This window comes from Acomys minous (genome assembly GCF_964271855.1).
Source record: "Acomys minous genome assembly, chromosome: 18".
Lineage (NCBI taxonomy): Eukaryota > Metazoa > Chordata > Mammalia > Rodentia > Muridae > Acomys > Acomys minous.
Window position 1 is genome coordinate 69,486,444 of NC_140501.1, and position 15,489 is coordinate 69,501,932.

The following is a 15,489-nucleotide window of genomic DNA, read 5'->3' on the forward strand; positions in this document are numbered from 1 at the left end:
TCATGGAAAGAAGGCATTCCCTTAAATGAGTAGGGTATGTTCTAAATCCTAAGCATCGTTATGAGAGAGAGAGAGAGAGAGAGAGAGAGAGAGAGAGAGAGAGAGAGAGACTCTAAGGGGAGGGCACTGTGAGTAGAGAGAGACTGAAGGGGCGTGGTCACATTGCAGGAGTGCTAGGGTGACCATCAGTCTCTAGAGGAGTCAGAGAATAGATTCTCCCCCTATAGCCTTGTGTAAGGCTCAATTCCTGGCCTCTGAGCCTGTGTGACCCCTCATCTCTTCTGTTTCAAGTCACCAAGTTTATGGCAGCTTGTCCCAGCAGCCCCTGGGAGAAGAAATGCCAACTAGCCAACCAACACTTGTTAGTAAATCTGCCCACAAAGGCAAGCTAGTAAGCCCCTGAGGCTTTTCTTTATCAATAACAGAGAGTGCATTATTGCTCTCCATGGTGTGTTAGGAAATGTTCAATGCCCCCCGTCCCACTCCAGAAGAATATAAAAATCTAATTTTAGTGATGCCCACAACCAAGCTGTGGAATCTGGGAAGCATCAAGACATACTCAGCATTTTGCCTTTTGACAAATGAGCAGTTCTTTTCCTCTTGAGGCATATAGACGACATATCAATTTAGATCGTTAGAGAAATTAAAAGAAAGTGAATGCAGCACCAACAGTCTGAGGGCTGCTTCTGCTGACCCCATCTGTAAGTAGCACAAGGCTTCGTCCCCACACAAGTCACCCCATCTGACTCGGAAAAGCAAACACCAAGGGTTGCCTTCTCAGTGGGGGAGTTGCAAGCAGGCAGCCATTGGGCTTAGGTTCTCCTTTGCTTGGTTCCAGGAAAGACCCTATTTAAGATAAATAATGATGCCTTTCTTTACTTTTTTTTTTTCATTTCAAAATAATACCATAGACAGAAGAAAATGTGCTTTAACTTGTAGTAATACGAGCACACATGGGCTTATGTAGACTACTAGTGGACAATACTCCTATAATGTTAGATTATCCATTATGGATCACTTATTAATATTTTGCTTCCTTGTACAGATACTAAAAATATTATTATTCACTATTTTTCTATTATGAAGTCATTTCATCCAATTTATTGTTAATCTGTGCTGTGTATGCTAAGCATCTTTTAGGAGTAGCTGTTTACAGTTTATTTATGAGTATCCCATGGAAATGTATAAAGTTCGTATGTCTAGAAATATTAGAAAGCCATAATCCACCTCCTGCAGCTTTAAATGTGGCTGCTTTCCTGTCTCTGAGATCCCATGTGCTTAAATATATTTCTTAAAAATCACAAAAAAACACTACTGCAGTTGCTCTATTGAAAAGTGCTGGTCTGCTATGCAGGAGACCCTGGGCTCTGACACCATGACTACAGAAACAAAGAACACAGAGTGGGAACACACACACACACACACACACACACACACACACACACACACACTTGGAGCTTCACTTCTTGTCATGGGCGCCTGTTCATTCCACCAAGAATTAGCTACAAGACTAGAAATTTAAAACCTTTCTTTCATATCTTGAGTCTTTCTTACATTTTGTATCATTTCAAATTTTTTCATTTTTAAATTCATGAAATGGAGAAATTTTAGAAAACTGGCGGTTGGAACATACTTGAGCAGATTCCAGCTTTTCTTAGCACATAGATATAAGGAATGAATTTATTATGTTCCTTCAACAACCAAATAGCTCCTCCATTATGTTAGTCCCAAGCAGCTAACATCATTCCATGTGGCTCTTTGGGAGACTTTCCAAGAGCCCAGGATGGAGAACATCAGCTGCGCTGACTCTTTTGCTACTTAATCTGTGCTTTGAGTTAAACTGGGCCCACGTGGCTCTACAGCAGGCTGCTGGAGTTGAGCTGCCACCGGAGCATGCTAATACTGACCACTCAGAGAGGACTCAGAGAAGACTTTAGGTGTACATCTGCTTTTGGTAACTGCTCATTCATACATAGTGCAAGCTCGCCAGAGCCTTGGTGCTTCCCAGGGCCGGCAGCAGAGGCTACACAGTGGACTTACCCAGCCAGGCCCCTCTTAACAGAACAGAGCCTTATGAATGGAACTAAGAAAGGTACTGACCATCGTCAAACTTGGTTCTCACAAGGACTACATCTTAGCCACTGACTCAAGGTGCACACTGTCTGTCCACAGCTGTCAGTCCTTTCTAAATCTCTTTCCCTCTTTCCTCCACAGGTCTTCTTAAGATCTCACCTTCAAGTGGATTTTATTCAAAGAAAACTAGCCATGGAGGGATTAGAAATTCAGGGGTCCCGTACCCTTAATATACTGTGGACTTCTTGCCTCTTCTTGAGGGCACTAGATGCTCACACCTCTTCTATTTCTCACATTTCATCTCTTGTTCAGAATAAAAGAGATAGTTCTTTACATAATTTAAAATATAACATGTCTAAAAGCCTAAAGCTTCTGTGATTCCTTAAATATAGGTCTACCTAAATCCATGCCAAAGCTGAATTCGCACAGCTCTCAATGGCAGAGCTCTTCATTGGTGCCTCAGTCTCAACCACAGATACATAGCCTTGAACTTGAGGGCAACATGGTCAACTACAGTAGTTCAATACCTCTGTTCTAGGACTTCTCGTTGGCTTTCGGGCTCAAGGATCCATTGTGAACCAATGAAGTCTTTCCTCTCTCCTCTAGCTTCCAAAGCGGACTTGGCAAACAAGGAAATGTGTTAAGTTTACACAGTTTTATGTTTAGATCTCTAAAGATCTTATAGGAGCTTTGTAGCCAATGAGTAGATTGAAGATTCCTCTCCGTGACCTGGGCTCTAATATGGATGGTATTGCTAGGCAGAAAATAATTCTGGAAACCAATTTGTGGATGGGAATCACCAAAAAAAGGGGTGAGGGGGATAATAGAAGAAGAATCAGATCCTTGTGGCTTTTGAAAGCCTGCACATAAAAAGGAAAATATGAAGATACACAAAAGCACAAACAGCCAAAATCCAGATGCTTCTCTAGACTTTGATGGTGTTTGCTTGCTTGCTTGTTTGTTTGTTTGTTTGTTTGTTTTGAAAGGAGAAGAAGCCTGGTTCTCCTATAGGACTACAGATGGTATTTAGTATGCCAAGCATTTCAGCTTGGAAAAACAGGCTCAAATGGTCTCATAGCTCTCTATGAATTACTCCTGAAAGTTAATGCCAAGAACTCTCTGAAGGACAGCTAGCAGCTGAAGGCAGCTGACACAGAAGGCATGTCACTTGGCTGCTATGCGGGGGAAATGTGATAGCTGACTCCACTTCCTGAGGCACTCAGCTGAGGTAGCCATACCAGGTGTAAGAGAGCATAGAGCTTTTGGGAGTTAAAAAAATGACAGCACTGTCAGGTTTTATGGTTTTTGTTTTTAAGGTTTTTGGGACAGGGTTTCTCTGTGTAGCCTTGGCTGTCCTGGAACTCTCTCTGTAGACCAGGCTGGCCTCCAACTCACACATATCTGCATCCCAAGTGTTGGGTCACAGTGGTGGCCAACATTCTCACCTAATTGGGAGTCAGAGGATGATGGTGGTGTTGCGTGTCTCGTTAGGTACTCGTAGTTGGTTAGGAAACTGAACCTGGAATAATCTGTCAGAAGAACCATACTTTCAGAAGCCAGACAGCGAGCTCCACCAGATGCTCCTTTGGTGGGGAGGGCAAAGGAGATTTTAATGACTGTAGAGTTTTCCTTGGTTGTCACAGCATTAGTGAGCATGTAGGAGCACTTGTTTAAGATGCAGGCTTCCTGAGGGTGCGTGACCAGCATGCTAAGTAGCCGTCTTCCCTATTTCTACTGAATGGGTGGACAAACCTTTGAAGACTGAGTCTGCAAATGTGTGTGGCTCAGATCTGTGCTTAGGGCACTTGTTAAATGAGTGTTGGAGTATTTACTTTTTGGTGTTTAAGCCAGCGGTGCTGAGCAGAGCCATTCTAAGGTCATCCAAATGATTGCTCCCGACAGGCTTTCCCCCTAATGCATTCCTACATGTTTGAGATGAGCTGAGATCCATTCCTCAACTCACACTTGTATCCACCAGAAACATAGAGAGCTTTTTCAAATATACAGTAGAGAATTTGTCCATTGAGATTATTGTAAAATTTACATTAAAATGTAGAAAACATTTTATCTCCTCACTAGGAATGTACTATATGTCTTATAAATCATTGCTTCTGCCATGGGGAAGGGTTTTCCTAATACCTCATAATACTCAGATTTTCACGCTTTCAGAACTTAACTAAGTGTTATCCGGCCCCCTAATGGGAAAACTACTTCTCCCCATGCAAGCAATTGAAACAGACACTGGGTAATTGGCATGTCAATTTAAATAGTTCAGGCGAATATTTTCATAAGCTCTTAAAGAGGCTTGCTATGGCTATAATTTCCAATTGCTATAAAATTATGTCATCTTTAGCCATATCCGAGTCTCATCTTGAAAAAATTTACAGTAGAGATCTCTTCAGGAACACTTTTTTCTTTCTTCTTTCTTTCTTTTTATTTATTTATTTATTTATTTATTTATTTTTTACTTCTGGCTAATGTGGGAAGGGAAGAGTTCCTCCCTGTGCTTGTCCTGAAAGTAATTGCATCATCCATTCGTTGTTCTCCAGTTTCTAGGCAGGCAGGCGCTTTGGTTTAGGTTTTATTTTGTTTTGTTGCTTTTTTGTTTTGGGGGTTTGTTTGGTTGGTTGGGTTTTTGCTTGCTTTGCTTGTTGGGGGGACGGTGTTTTGTTTTTCTAGTTCCCTTTATCCAGAATCATATGTAAAACACAATGGCCTAAATACAAATATTACCTTATAAGTTCATTAGGATTAACATTGTTTTATTAACCCTGTTTGGAGTAGTTAAATAATTATTTGGTCAAGAAAATAGAACTGAGGTTGGCCAGCAAAAACTGTTAAAGTATTTTAATCTTCCAAGTTCAGTGTTATTGAAGGAAATCTCTTTCTGCATATGAAGACTTTAGGTGGCAAAATGATTTAAACGCAAAATCAAATCAGAACACAGTTGCTCAATATGCCTTTTCACCTGTCAGAAATAAGACTGCCTAAAACGGTTGCAGTGCCTGGCTGAACAATAAATTCCCAGTCAAAGCAAATGATTGCTTTCCAGAATTCTCAGATACAGATAGCTTCCTGCAGCTCCTCCCACCACCCCACCCCATGGGTTTACTTACAAGCCTATTATTTTTCACTTGTAAAATTTCCTGGCACCTTTCAGTGTGTGTATTAAATGCTACACACACACACACACACACACACACACACACACACACACACACATACACACACACACACACAAACACACACACAAACACACACACACACACACTGGGGCAAGTGATAACAAGAATGCACACCTGTCATTGCCAAGTGGTCAATATTTTCTCATCCCCCTAGTAACTTGTTATGAAGGTATTCGGTCTCTGCTGATACATAGGATCTGTTCCCAAGGGCTTTTGCTCGTTTTCATAAAGGACACTTAAATGAGAACCAGTCTGGTGCCACCACATGCTTGCCTCTGATGGTTATCAATGAAAGTGTCACCATTGTACCATCAGGAGCACACTCTGAACTGCCCTCAAGTCCTTATTCACATTTTGTTATCATATGTAATGCACTATTAGCATTCAAAATGGCCTGAAACATCCCAGATGTGAAAAAGCTAGCTTCAGAGGCATTTGCTTTGAAGTACTCAGAACTAAATCTTCCTACAATTAAATCCCTTACAGATTCTCATCTTGAATTTAAAGTCATTGAGGAAATGTCCTAAACCCTATTTCAGGGCTCTTGTTTTACTCTTCGCTGTAACTTTGAAGTGCTTTCTAATGGAACAAGTGCAGGAAGCTTAATAAAGCAGACACAGGGCAGCAGGTCACTCAGAACGAGCTCTTGGACATACCAATGTCATATCTTGTTACAACAAGTCATTACAACCTTACTCAAATTATTAATATTTCTATTGTAAAGTTAAAGAATGTTCTGGCAAAGTAATAAAATAAAAGATAATTAAATGGAATTATCTTTCTGTGGTTTATCTTCTAAAAATGAATTAATTTGCATATAATTTTAAAAGGGAGAAGAGGACTCACAGGATATTACAAGCGACTGATGCGGACTTAGTTTGCTCCTGCACACGTTGCTGGGACATCTTTCTGCCCTTCATGTAGGGCTTTCCTCTCAGCTCTATCAAAACTGCATCTCCCTCATCAAGTCTTAGTGAAGTGGGCACATTCAGAAACGCACAGTGACCCAAGGAAGTGGTTAAATATGTGCAAAAGTGTCTGAAGAATTCTGTACAGACGAAAACACTTAATGTGGCTTCCTATTAAGTCCTTTTCTCCAAAGAGGACATTAATCTCAGAAAGATGAGCAAAACAAATCCAAAATTTCTCATCCTTAATCAGCACAGCTTTTTATAGCCTGCGCCTGTGGCACAAGCAAGCTGGTCTCCTTTGGATACTGACCCTTCTTTTTTTTTTTTTTTTTTTTTAGTTTTTTTTTTTAAGATGTATTTATTTTATTTATTGCATATGAGTGCTTTATCTGCAGAAGAGGGTAGCAGATTACATTATAGATGGTTGTGAGCCACCATGTGGTTGCTGGGAGTTGAACTCAGGACCTCTGGAAGAGCAGGCGGCACACTTAACCACTGAGCCATCTCTCCAGCTCCAGACCCTTCTTTTTTTTTTCATGTTGCTTGAATTTGTTATTTATTCTTTTTCCTCCCCCTCCACAACAACTTCCCCTCCGTCCTCTCCTCCCAATCCCTCCCCATGTCCCTTCTTCCCCATATCCACTCCTCCTCCTCCTCCTCCTCCTCCTCCTCCATTTCTTTCAGTGAAGAGTAGTCCTCCCAGGTGTATCAAGCAAACACAGCATATCAAGTTACAATAAGACTAAGCGCATGCCCTCATATTAAAGCTGGACGAGACAACCAAGTAGGAAGAAGTGCTCCCAAAAGACAGCAAAAGGTCAATAGGCTCTGCTCCCAGTACTAGCAGTCCCACAAAAACACCAGACTGCACAACTGTAGCATATGTGCAGAGGACCTAGGTCAGACCCACACAGGCTCCCTGATTGTCACTTCCGTCTCTGCGAGGCCCTATGGGTCCTGGTTAGTTGATTCTGTGGCCCATGTAGGAGCTAGAGGACTCGAGGACACTGTAAGGAACCTGGCCCTTCTTAAATGTCAGCACTGATGAAAGGGGAGGTTATTGGCCTTAAGGATGTGTGTAGCAGCTCTCATGGGGCTTAAATGGCCTGATCTGGCATGTGAAAGCATAATATTCTTTTCCATTTTTTTTTCCATTCTGTTTGACAGATAGTTGCTGCAATAATGGCAATTACCGGCATTGTCATGATGGCATATGCAGATAATTTCCACGCTGATTCCATCATAGGCGTGGCGTTTGCAGTGGGCTCAGCCTCCACATCTGCCTTGTATAAGGTACGTCTGTATCTTCCTCTATGGTCAACCGTCGCTCGTAGCTTAGGATTAAACAGCAAAATAAGGGATTGCAATGAAATCTTCAGGAAGACACAGGTGTGTTAAGCAATAATGACTTAAATAAACAGTAATTAGTAGCCTCTCCCCCCCCCCATACTTGTTTCGTGGGCATCTGGCAGGAAGCTGCATCCTGCTGGCATGTCCCTACATGCCATAGATCCTTATTCTGCTTACAGACTGAGAGACCTGAAGCTTTGGAAGATTAAGTAACGCTCCAAGGCCAATTAAGGTTACAACCCTGGCCTGGAGCCAACACTGCCCCCAGTCATCAGGCAGTTCCGGCAAGAATGTAAGAGGAGCAACTCCTCTTGATTTTTTTTTTAAATTGGAGTATATGGTAATTATTCACCTCCATGGAGGTATTAAAAGTAATCACCTGTCATTTGAGAGTGTGCTGTTTGCTGCACAGGGAGCCCACACTACAGGGAACCCAAGCCATTAGCAAAGGAAGACACTGCACACCGCTATGTGGACCTAGTGTACTTTCTCCCCTGGATTCCCTGTCATCCAGGAAAATGTCACCAGGGTCACTGCACCTAACTTCAGAAACAAGGTCTCAGACAGCAAATGTAAAGGTTATTCTCCCAAAGCTCAGCCAACTTGCTGGTGGATGTAAAGGGCAATTCAATTTCACCTCTCCTGGAGTTTCAATAAAATGAAAAGCATGGCTGAGATAAACTCTGCGGAACACAGACACAGCCCTCGGCATGCCTCCTGGAGACTTGCCTATTCACCACCACTGTGGCCCGTGGACACAAAGTCGAATACCGTACTGACATATTTGGGGGGGGACTGTTGATTCTGTGTCACAGGCTTGACAAGTATGTATTCATTCACCATGAGTGTCTAACCCATTCCCCCCCCCCCCCAATAAGGAAACTCTACTAAAACAGTTGGTGGGGTCAAAGGCCAACAAGTTTAAGTCTTCTAAGAGAAAAATGAATAAATTAATGAAGTTAAAACCAAGGCAGTTCTGGGAACTACTGGGAAAGCAAGGTGGCTATTATATATAGAGAGAATTCCCCCGGTCAGATTATAGGACTCATTCCTTCTAGGAGTGGTAACAGTTGTTCACACACACAAAATCATGTCTGAACCCTAATTCCAGGCAGACACGATCTCTGCTGCATTTGGTCGTTTTAGCATGGGGAGTAAAGGGGCTGAGAAGCTGAGAATACAGACCCACCTAGCTGCCCACTTCTGCCTACCCAGAAGAAGAAATTGTTGTTAATCCAGAGAGCAACACAATGCTTCTGAAGACATCTTAAACTCGGGGAGGGGAGTGCTTACAAATCTAAGGCCTCAGCATCTGTCCTAGCCTATAACAAGCTATCTTCCCGCTTAGTTTTCAGCATCTATCATGCTAAGCATGCAATGAATTCCGTGGTTGCAAAGAAGAACTAATTGATGGCATCTCAACACTAAAAGATTTTTGGGCACTCATATAACCTTTATCCTTCACCTTGTGCCCATTTTTTTTAAGATTTATTTATTATTATGTATACAGTATGCATCAGATCACATTACAGATGGTTGTAAGCCACCATGTGGTTTCTGGGAATTGAACTCAGGACCTCTGGAAGCGCAGTCAGTGCTCTTAACCACTGAGCCATCTCTCCAGCCCATTGTGCCCATCTTGATGGTTTTGTTGTCATAGTGTTGAGTACCCCCAGAAACATGTACCACAACAAAGAATTCACTTCGTGGCAGTCCCTACACCATGCGAACAACGTGGGGCGTTTTAGTTGTCATCCCACCCCAGTTAGTGACGTGGAGGTGGCAGGCCAGGGTGGCATGGAGACTAAAGTTCCGTAGAATTCACTTTTCCCCTGCAGCAAAGGCTCCCAGTGTGTGGCTAAAGAGTTTCTCTCCTTCTCAGGTTCTGTTTAAGATGTTCCTGGGAAGTGCCAACTTTGGCGAAGCCGCACACTTCGTCTCCACCTTGGGGTTCTTCAATTTGATCTTCATTTCCTTCACCCCCATCATCCTGTACTTCACCAAGGTGGAGCACTGGTCCTCCTTTGCTGCTCTGCCCTGGGGCTGTCTCTGTGGGATGGCAGGTCTGTGGCTAGGTAAGTGGCCAGAGCGTCCACCTGCTGTTCTCTATGTCACTTGAGCTTTCCCTTGAAGATAGGATTACTCTCTTTGATGCTTTTGTGCCCTGCACTGCAGATTACATTGGTTATGGTCATTAAACGTGTGGGAGATTCTTGGTAGGCTCTTGCTTGATTATCTCGGGGCTATCTACGGTGTGGCTGCCATCAATTAAAGTCATGTCACTCTGCCCACTGCTGGCTTTTAGGTAGCCACATCGGGTCCTCCATGATGTGATGTGTGACTTACTGTGCTTCCTATGCACATAGTATGACAGGCAGAAGTGACAATGGATGATGCACTCATGTGTTCAAAGTAGCCAGAGTGCTGGGGTCAGCTGAGAGGGAAGTGAAGAAGAGAAGAGAAGAAGAGGGAAGGGAAGGGAAGGGAAGGGAAGGAACAGGGGAGGAGGGGAAGGGAGAGGAGGGAACAACATTCAAGAGAGAAACAGGTCATGAAAAAGTTGGAAAGCCACAGAGGGGGGTGGGGTTTAAAATCCACTTTATCTTGGAGCTGCAAGTGGCAGGCTCAAACCTACATACTAAATGGCTCCTCTACTGAGTATGGGGGAAATGGGTTTGCACGAGGGAAAGAAGAAACACAGCATGGACTGAGCTTGGTGGCCCTGGGCTAAGTAGACTGAGCCCAATAAAGGTCACCTGGAAGCTGGGCTTGATGATACAGGCCTTTAATCCCAGCACACCCGGGAGGCAAAGGCAGGAGGATCTCTGTGAGTTCGAGGCCAGCCTGGTCTACAAAGTGAGTACAGGACAGCCAGGGCTGCACAGAGAAACCCTGTCTCAAACAAACAAAAACATCACCTGGAGTCTTTCTCTTAGGTATGCTTCCTCCAGGACACCTTTCTGTGTGTCTCACTGAGCTCCAGGCTCCCACTTTCACCCACTAGTACCTGATGTAAGAGAAGTCTAAGACATAAGGACACTGTTCCTTCTCCTGAGCTATACCCCAATTCCCAGTGCTTACTCCAAATAAAGCCAGCTTCATTCTGTTCTTTCCACTGACTGCTCAAGGTCAGTCACTCTTTGCTCCACACCTACCCACCACACTCACCCTGCAGGTCCACCACTGCCCTTCTCCTGACTTTCTAAGCTAAGGTGACACTGGAAATAGTAGCAGCACTGCAGTTCCAAGGGGGAAAAAAAGTTTCCTGATTCCAACAAGATCATTGACTAGCTCATCTTTTTCCACTTCAGCCTAGATCCTTCATGGAAGTTCCTTAAACTGGAAGCAAACATTCCAGAGAATGATCAAGCATTAATTGTTGGTCCCTGGATTTCTGCTTCCCAAGGCCAAAACTATACAGTCATCACCTCTCACTGCCCCTAAGTGGAGTGGAAATCAATAACATATTTGGAAGTTGATAATGTTGCCATAAGATGAAAGTATCCTAATTAAAAGTGCTCAGCTTATTTCCTGGCCAGAGACAATGTAGCTGGGGACAAACACAACCAAAATGTTGCTTCCTCTGAGCCACTTCTGTGCACATGGAGTCTGTGCCTTTTGCAAAGTGGCCCTCTACCAAGGAGAGTCACAGGCAGATCTAGTATAAGCCTTCTCAGGCTGGGACACCGTGGCAGGCAGAGCCCGCCTTCTCCAAGCAGCACGTTTCCACACTCCACCAGGCATGGTGCCAGCTGGCACTGCAGCCACTTCATCAGGCCCACCAGTGCCCTGAAGAGCTCACTGTGCCAACGCAGACCTGTAACAAATCAGAGAGACAGCCTCTTTCCTGTACTATGTACTCCAGGGTTTTAGAATCCTTGGAGTTTTGCTCCCAGTGTTTGTATTTCCATCCCTCTCTTCTCTGTAGGAATCACACATGATCTAGCTGGGGCTAGTCCAAGCGGCAGAGCTGATAGACAAATACCAGTGTGTGCTCTGAACCCCACATCTCCTGCAGCTTTGGCTGTGACCTGCCCTCCAAAGAGTTATCTTAGTCTGAATATGGGTCAGCTTCAAATATCCATCTGACATATCTGAATTGCATTTAAATGTGGGCTGGATCCCACGCTATGGAGAACACACTGAATTAGAAATTCTTTCCCTTGGGTTATCGAAGAAGAGTATTCCATCTAAAGAACTAAGGAAAAATAGACAACCTATTTCCCAGCAGCCACTTGGGCTCTTGTTGAATAAGGAAGGCTCAGTTCTGAAACACCATTGCATTACTCAGCCTGCCAAAAGCCAATAAAACGACGAATTCAGCAGAGCTCTGATGCATTTCGTAGACTCTTAACTAGTTGGAGTTCTCCCTGGTTGACTCCATGAGATTAAGGAAAGATGCAAGGGGCTGGAATGTTCATTCACATTGAGCCTTTCCAGGACAAAGGGACACTGATAAACATTTAGGACAGGCCCCCTGTCTTGACTGCCAGTGCTGTATGCTCATGAGCATCACAAGGCCAAACCCACTGCCTCTAATCACCAGGTATGTATGAGTCTGGATAACCAAGTTGATGAGCTTAATTATAGATGACAACAATAACAAGTACACAACATTCTCAGTGAAATAGTTCTAGAACCTTCTTTGAGTCTAGAATCTTCAGAAATATGGGCAACATACTTCATCTGTGTTCAAAGAGACCATCTCCGATAAAAGGGCCTTTTGTGCTTGTGGATACTCATCTCTGCAACCTCTGAAAAGTTTAATTTAATCTATTAAGCTGATAGTCTATAATTTATAAATCTTGGAAGAGTGTAATTTTGGTAATTTTGGATGGGGTTAGATGATTATTTTAAATAATGGTCTTTTAACTAAAGAAGTCCAAAAGTATTAATTAGAGAGCATCAGCTTACTCTGTCCGCTTACACTGTGGACCTGACCTCTGTTGACCTTTGCATAGTCACTGTGGGGAAAATGGTTCCCAGACTTCAGAGAAATGAGCCTGCCCTTATCTATCCATATGACCTTGAGAGAATGAAGAAGAAAAAAAACCAAAAAACAAAACAGGATCTGCTGTCCTTGAACAGACCTTATCTTAGACAGTGGCACCAGAAGCTGTAAATTGCCCTGGATTGTGGCTTAAATAGCAAAGTAACAAAGACAGAAACATCAAAACTCAAGCCATCCCCTGCTTTCAGCCTCCGGCTAGCCTCAGACTGACTGCCCCTCTGGCACTAACACATGGAGTGGAAGATTGATGACTTCACCTCTTCCATACACTTCTGTCAGCCAGCAGGCAAGAGTTCAGGCAGTGGCAAAGGACGACCAGAGAATTTAACTGATTCAAGCAAGCGAACCCCTGTTCCCTTCACCCAAATGAGATTAATTGAGCAAAGTGGCAGAGCTTTGAGAAGCACACCTGGCAAAGGTGTTGGCTCTTGTTGGTTGAGGGATCAGCGTGCCAGCCCCTTCATCTTGGATATCTCCCTTGTTTTACAGCATTCAACATCCTGGTCAATGTTGGAGTAGTCCTGACCTACCCAATCCTCATCTCCATTGGAACAGTGCTCAGCGTCCCTGGAAACGCAGGTACTGGTACAACGAGGCCTGTGTGTTCGCTTTACGCTCTGACTGGTTTCTTCTCATCCCCTGGAAGACGTTTTTGAAATATCAAGAGTTAGCAGGCAACAGAGTATGCCCCAGAGTTAAAATCTGCAGCCACAAAGGCACTGTTTTACTTGGTTGTGCTTTTAGAATTAAATACCAAATGTATCATTTGGGTTTCATGTGATTTCCCTAACAACCCAATTTTGTGGTATTTTTAAGGGAGTCTTATGGAAACAAAAGGCATCACAACACGGGACTGTGAAGTCATCACTAATGAAAGTGCGGGCAATGCACAGGGTGTTGGCTCCCCATCAAATGATCCTTTGGGCGCTGTGGAAGCTTCTGGGGGGAGGGACTGAGCAGGTGGCCCTCCATGAGGAGCAAATTGTCTCCCTTCAAGGACAAGAAGAAAAGCTATTAATATTTTTCTGAGAAGTTTCTAGGGAAACTAGTCATAGAAAGTCATAGAAAGTAGTTCTCCAGGTTCTCCAGGTTCGGTCATTTGGAATTCAGTCATTTAAAATTGTGAGATCTCGCATCTTGAGTAGTCATTTTTCTTTCCTTTGGAACAATTAGCCTGTGTTTATTAGCACTTACTATGTGATCAGGGCTGTGTACAAGAACAGAAAAGAAATTACATTGCTGTTTCCTTTAGAAATTTACAGATGAATTTGGAAAAGACAGTAGGCATACACAACATAGCTAGGACCTCCACAAAACAGTTTTTTAGTAAGTATAAAGTTGTGTGAGATAGAGTCCAAGGGTTATAACATATTCAGGGGAAAACAAAACCAGAGAGGTGTGGAGTGTCAGTGAAGTTCATTTATTCATCAACGGATTCATTTGTTCAACAAATAGCATCTGTCAGGAACACAGCTAATACCAGTGACAGATCACAAATAAGGTATAGTTTCCACCCTCAAGACCACAAAAGCAGCACAGAGTGGGAAGCCAGAGGAACTGAATAATCCTAACACAGGGCAACAATCACTTTTAGATACACACACAGAATGTGCTGAGCACTCATAAGTGTGGCATCCTTTGAAAGGGTTCTTCCCGGAGCACTTTGTGCAGAAGTCTGAAGAACAGTTTAGCTGAACGAATTATGATGAAAGGAGAGAAGAGGATATGGGGTGAGGGCGAGCGGCAATGGTCAGGGCACATTATGGGATGGGGGCGAGCGGCGATGGTCAGGCCACATTTTGAGTGTACAAATTCACTTCATTAAGTTGTCAGCTTTTAGATCTGCTCAATTAAACCCTGAAAACAGGCATCATTTATAAAAGACCAAAAAAAGAAAGTATCTGAGTCATTAAAAACAAAAACAAAAAAACAAAAAAACAGCAGCAGTGCAGTGTGACTGATGAAAGGTGAAAGCGTGCTGCCCTGGGAAAGTAAGCGCTTCATGAGAAAACGGAAGAGGTTCCTATGTCCAGTTACATGGACTGATGGAGAAGGAACAGGAAGGGAGCAGAGACAGTGGTGGAGGATGATTACGGTGTTCGGAAATCTTGAGATACAGCCCTGCTTCTCAGAGAGGCTCATAAGCAGTCATAAGGTTTTATTGGTGTGATGTTCTCTTCCCGTAGCTGTGGATCTCCTGAAGCAAGAGGTGATATTCAACGTGGTCCGCCTGGCTGCCACTATCATCATCTGTGTCGGCTTTCTTCTGATGCTACTGCCCGAGGAGTGGGATGAAATTACTCTGAGATTTATCAACAGCCTGAAGGAGAAGAAGAGTGAGGAGCACGTGGAGGACCTGACAGATGTCAGCGTGCACCTGCGGAGCAGAAGCAGGGCCAATGGGGCAGTGTCCATACCGCTGGCTTAAAAAGAAATGACTTCTGGATGCACACGTGTGTGTATATTCTGTGAATATAAAATTTTCTCACTACCTGTACACTCAAATGACAGTATCAACTCTGAATTTGAATAAACCATATGTGAAATATTGCCAACAATGAAAGTTTACATTTATATGCATATCAAGGAACTGATGTAAATAACCATAATAAAAAATTTTTATTAAAATATACTTTCCTTGTTTTGTTTATTCTATTTGGAAGGATAACTCTCCACAATTCACACAAGTACCTAAAAATATAAGATTTGGTTAATCATAGACTTTTCGTAGTTTTTTTTTAAGTGTAACTGAGACCTTTTTATTAAGAATTAGTTGTCAAATGGAAAACTTACGGAAGTAATATATATTTTTTACATTTAATTCAACCTTGAATCTGAAGTCTGAAATCTGGGAAGTCATTAAGCACACACCAACAGAGTCCTTCTCTGCACAAGACCTATACCAAAAAAGACAGACAAGACCCAGCCGAGCTGCCAACCTGCCTATCTAAGCAATACA

General features: G+C 43.1%; 1 protein-coding gene across 1 annotated transcript in view; it reads left to right on the forward strand.

The window, feature by feature from the left end:
• Positions 1-15,155, forward strand: part of SLC35F4 (solute carrier family 35 member F4) — a 238,223-nt gene extending 223,068 nt beyond the window's left edge. Inside the window, exons 5-8 of the mRNA XM_084768034.1 lie at positions 7,337-7,462; positions 9,402-9,594; positions 13,020-13,109; positions 14,717-15,155. Coding sequence (XP_084624160.1) covers positions 7,337-7,462; positions 9,402-9,594; positions 13,020-13,109; positions 14,717-14,958 — 651 coding nt within the window. The 3' untranslated portion in view covers positions 14,959-15,155. The remainder of the gene's footprint in view (positions 1-7,336; positions 7,463-9,401; positions 9,595-13,019; positions 13,110-14,716) is intronic.
• Positions 15,156-15,489: the final 334 nt, after the last annotated feature.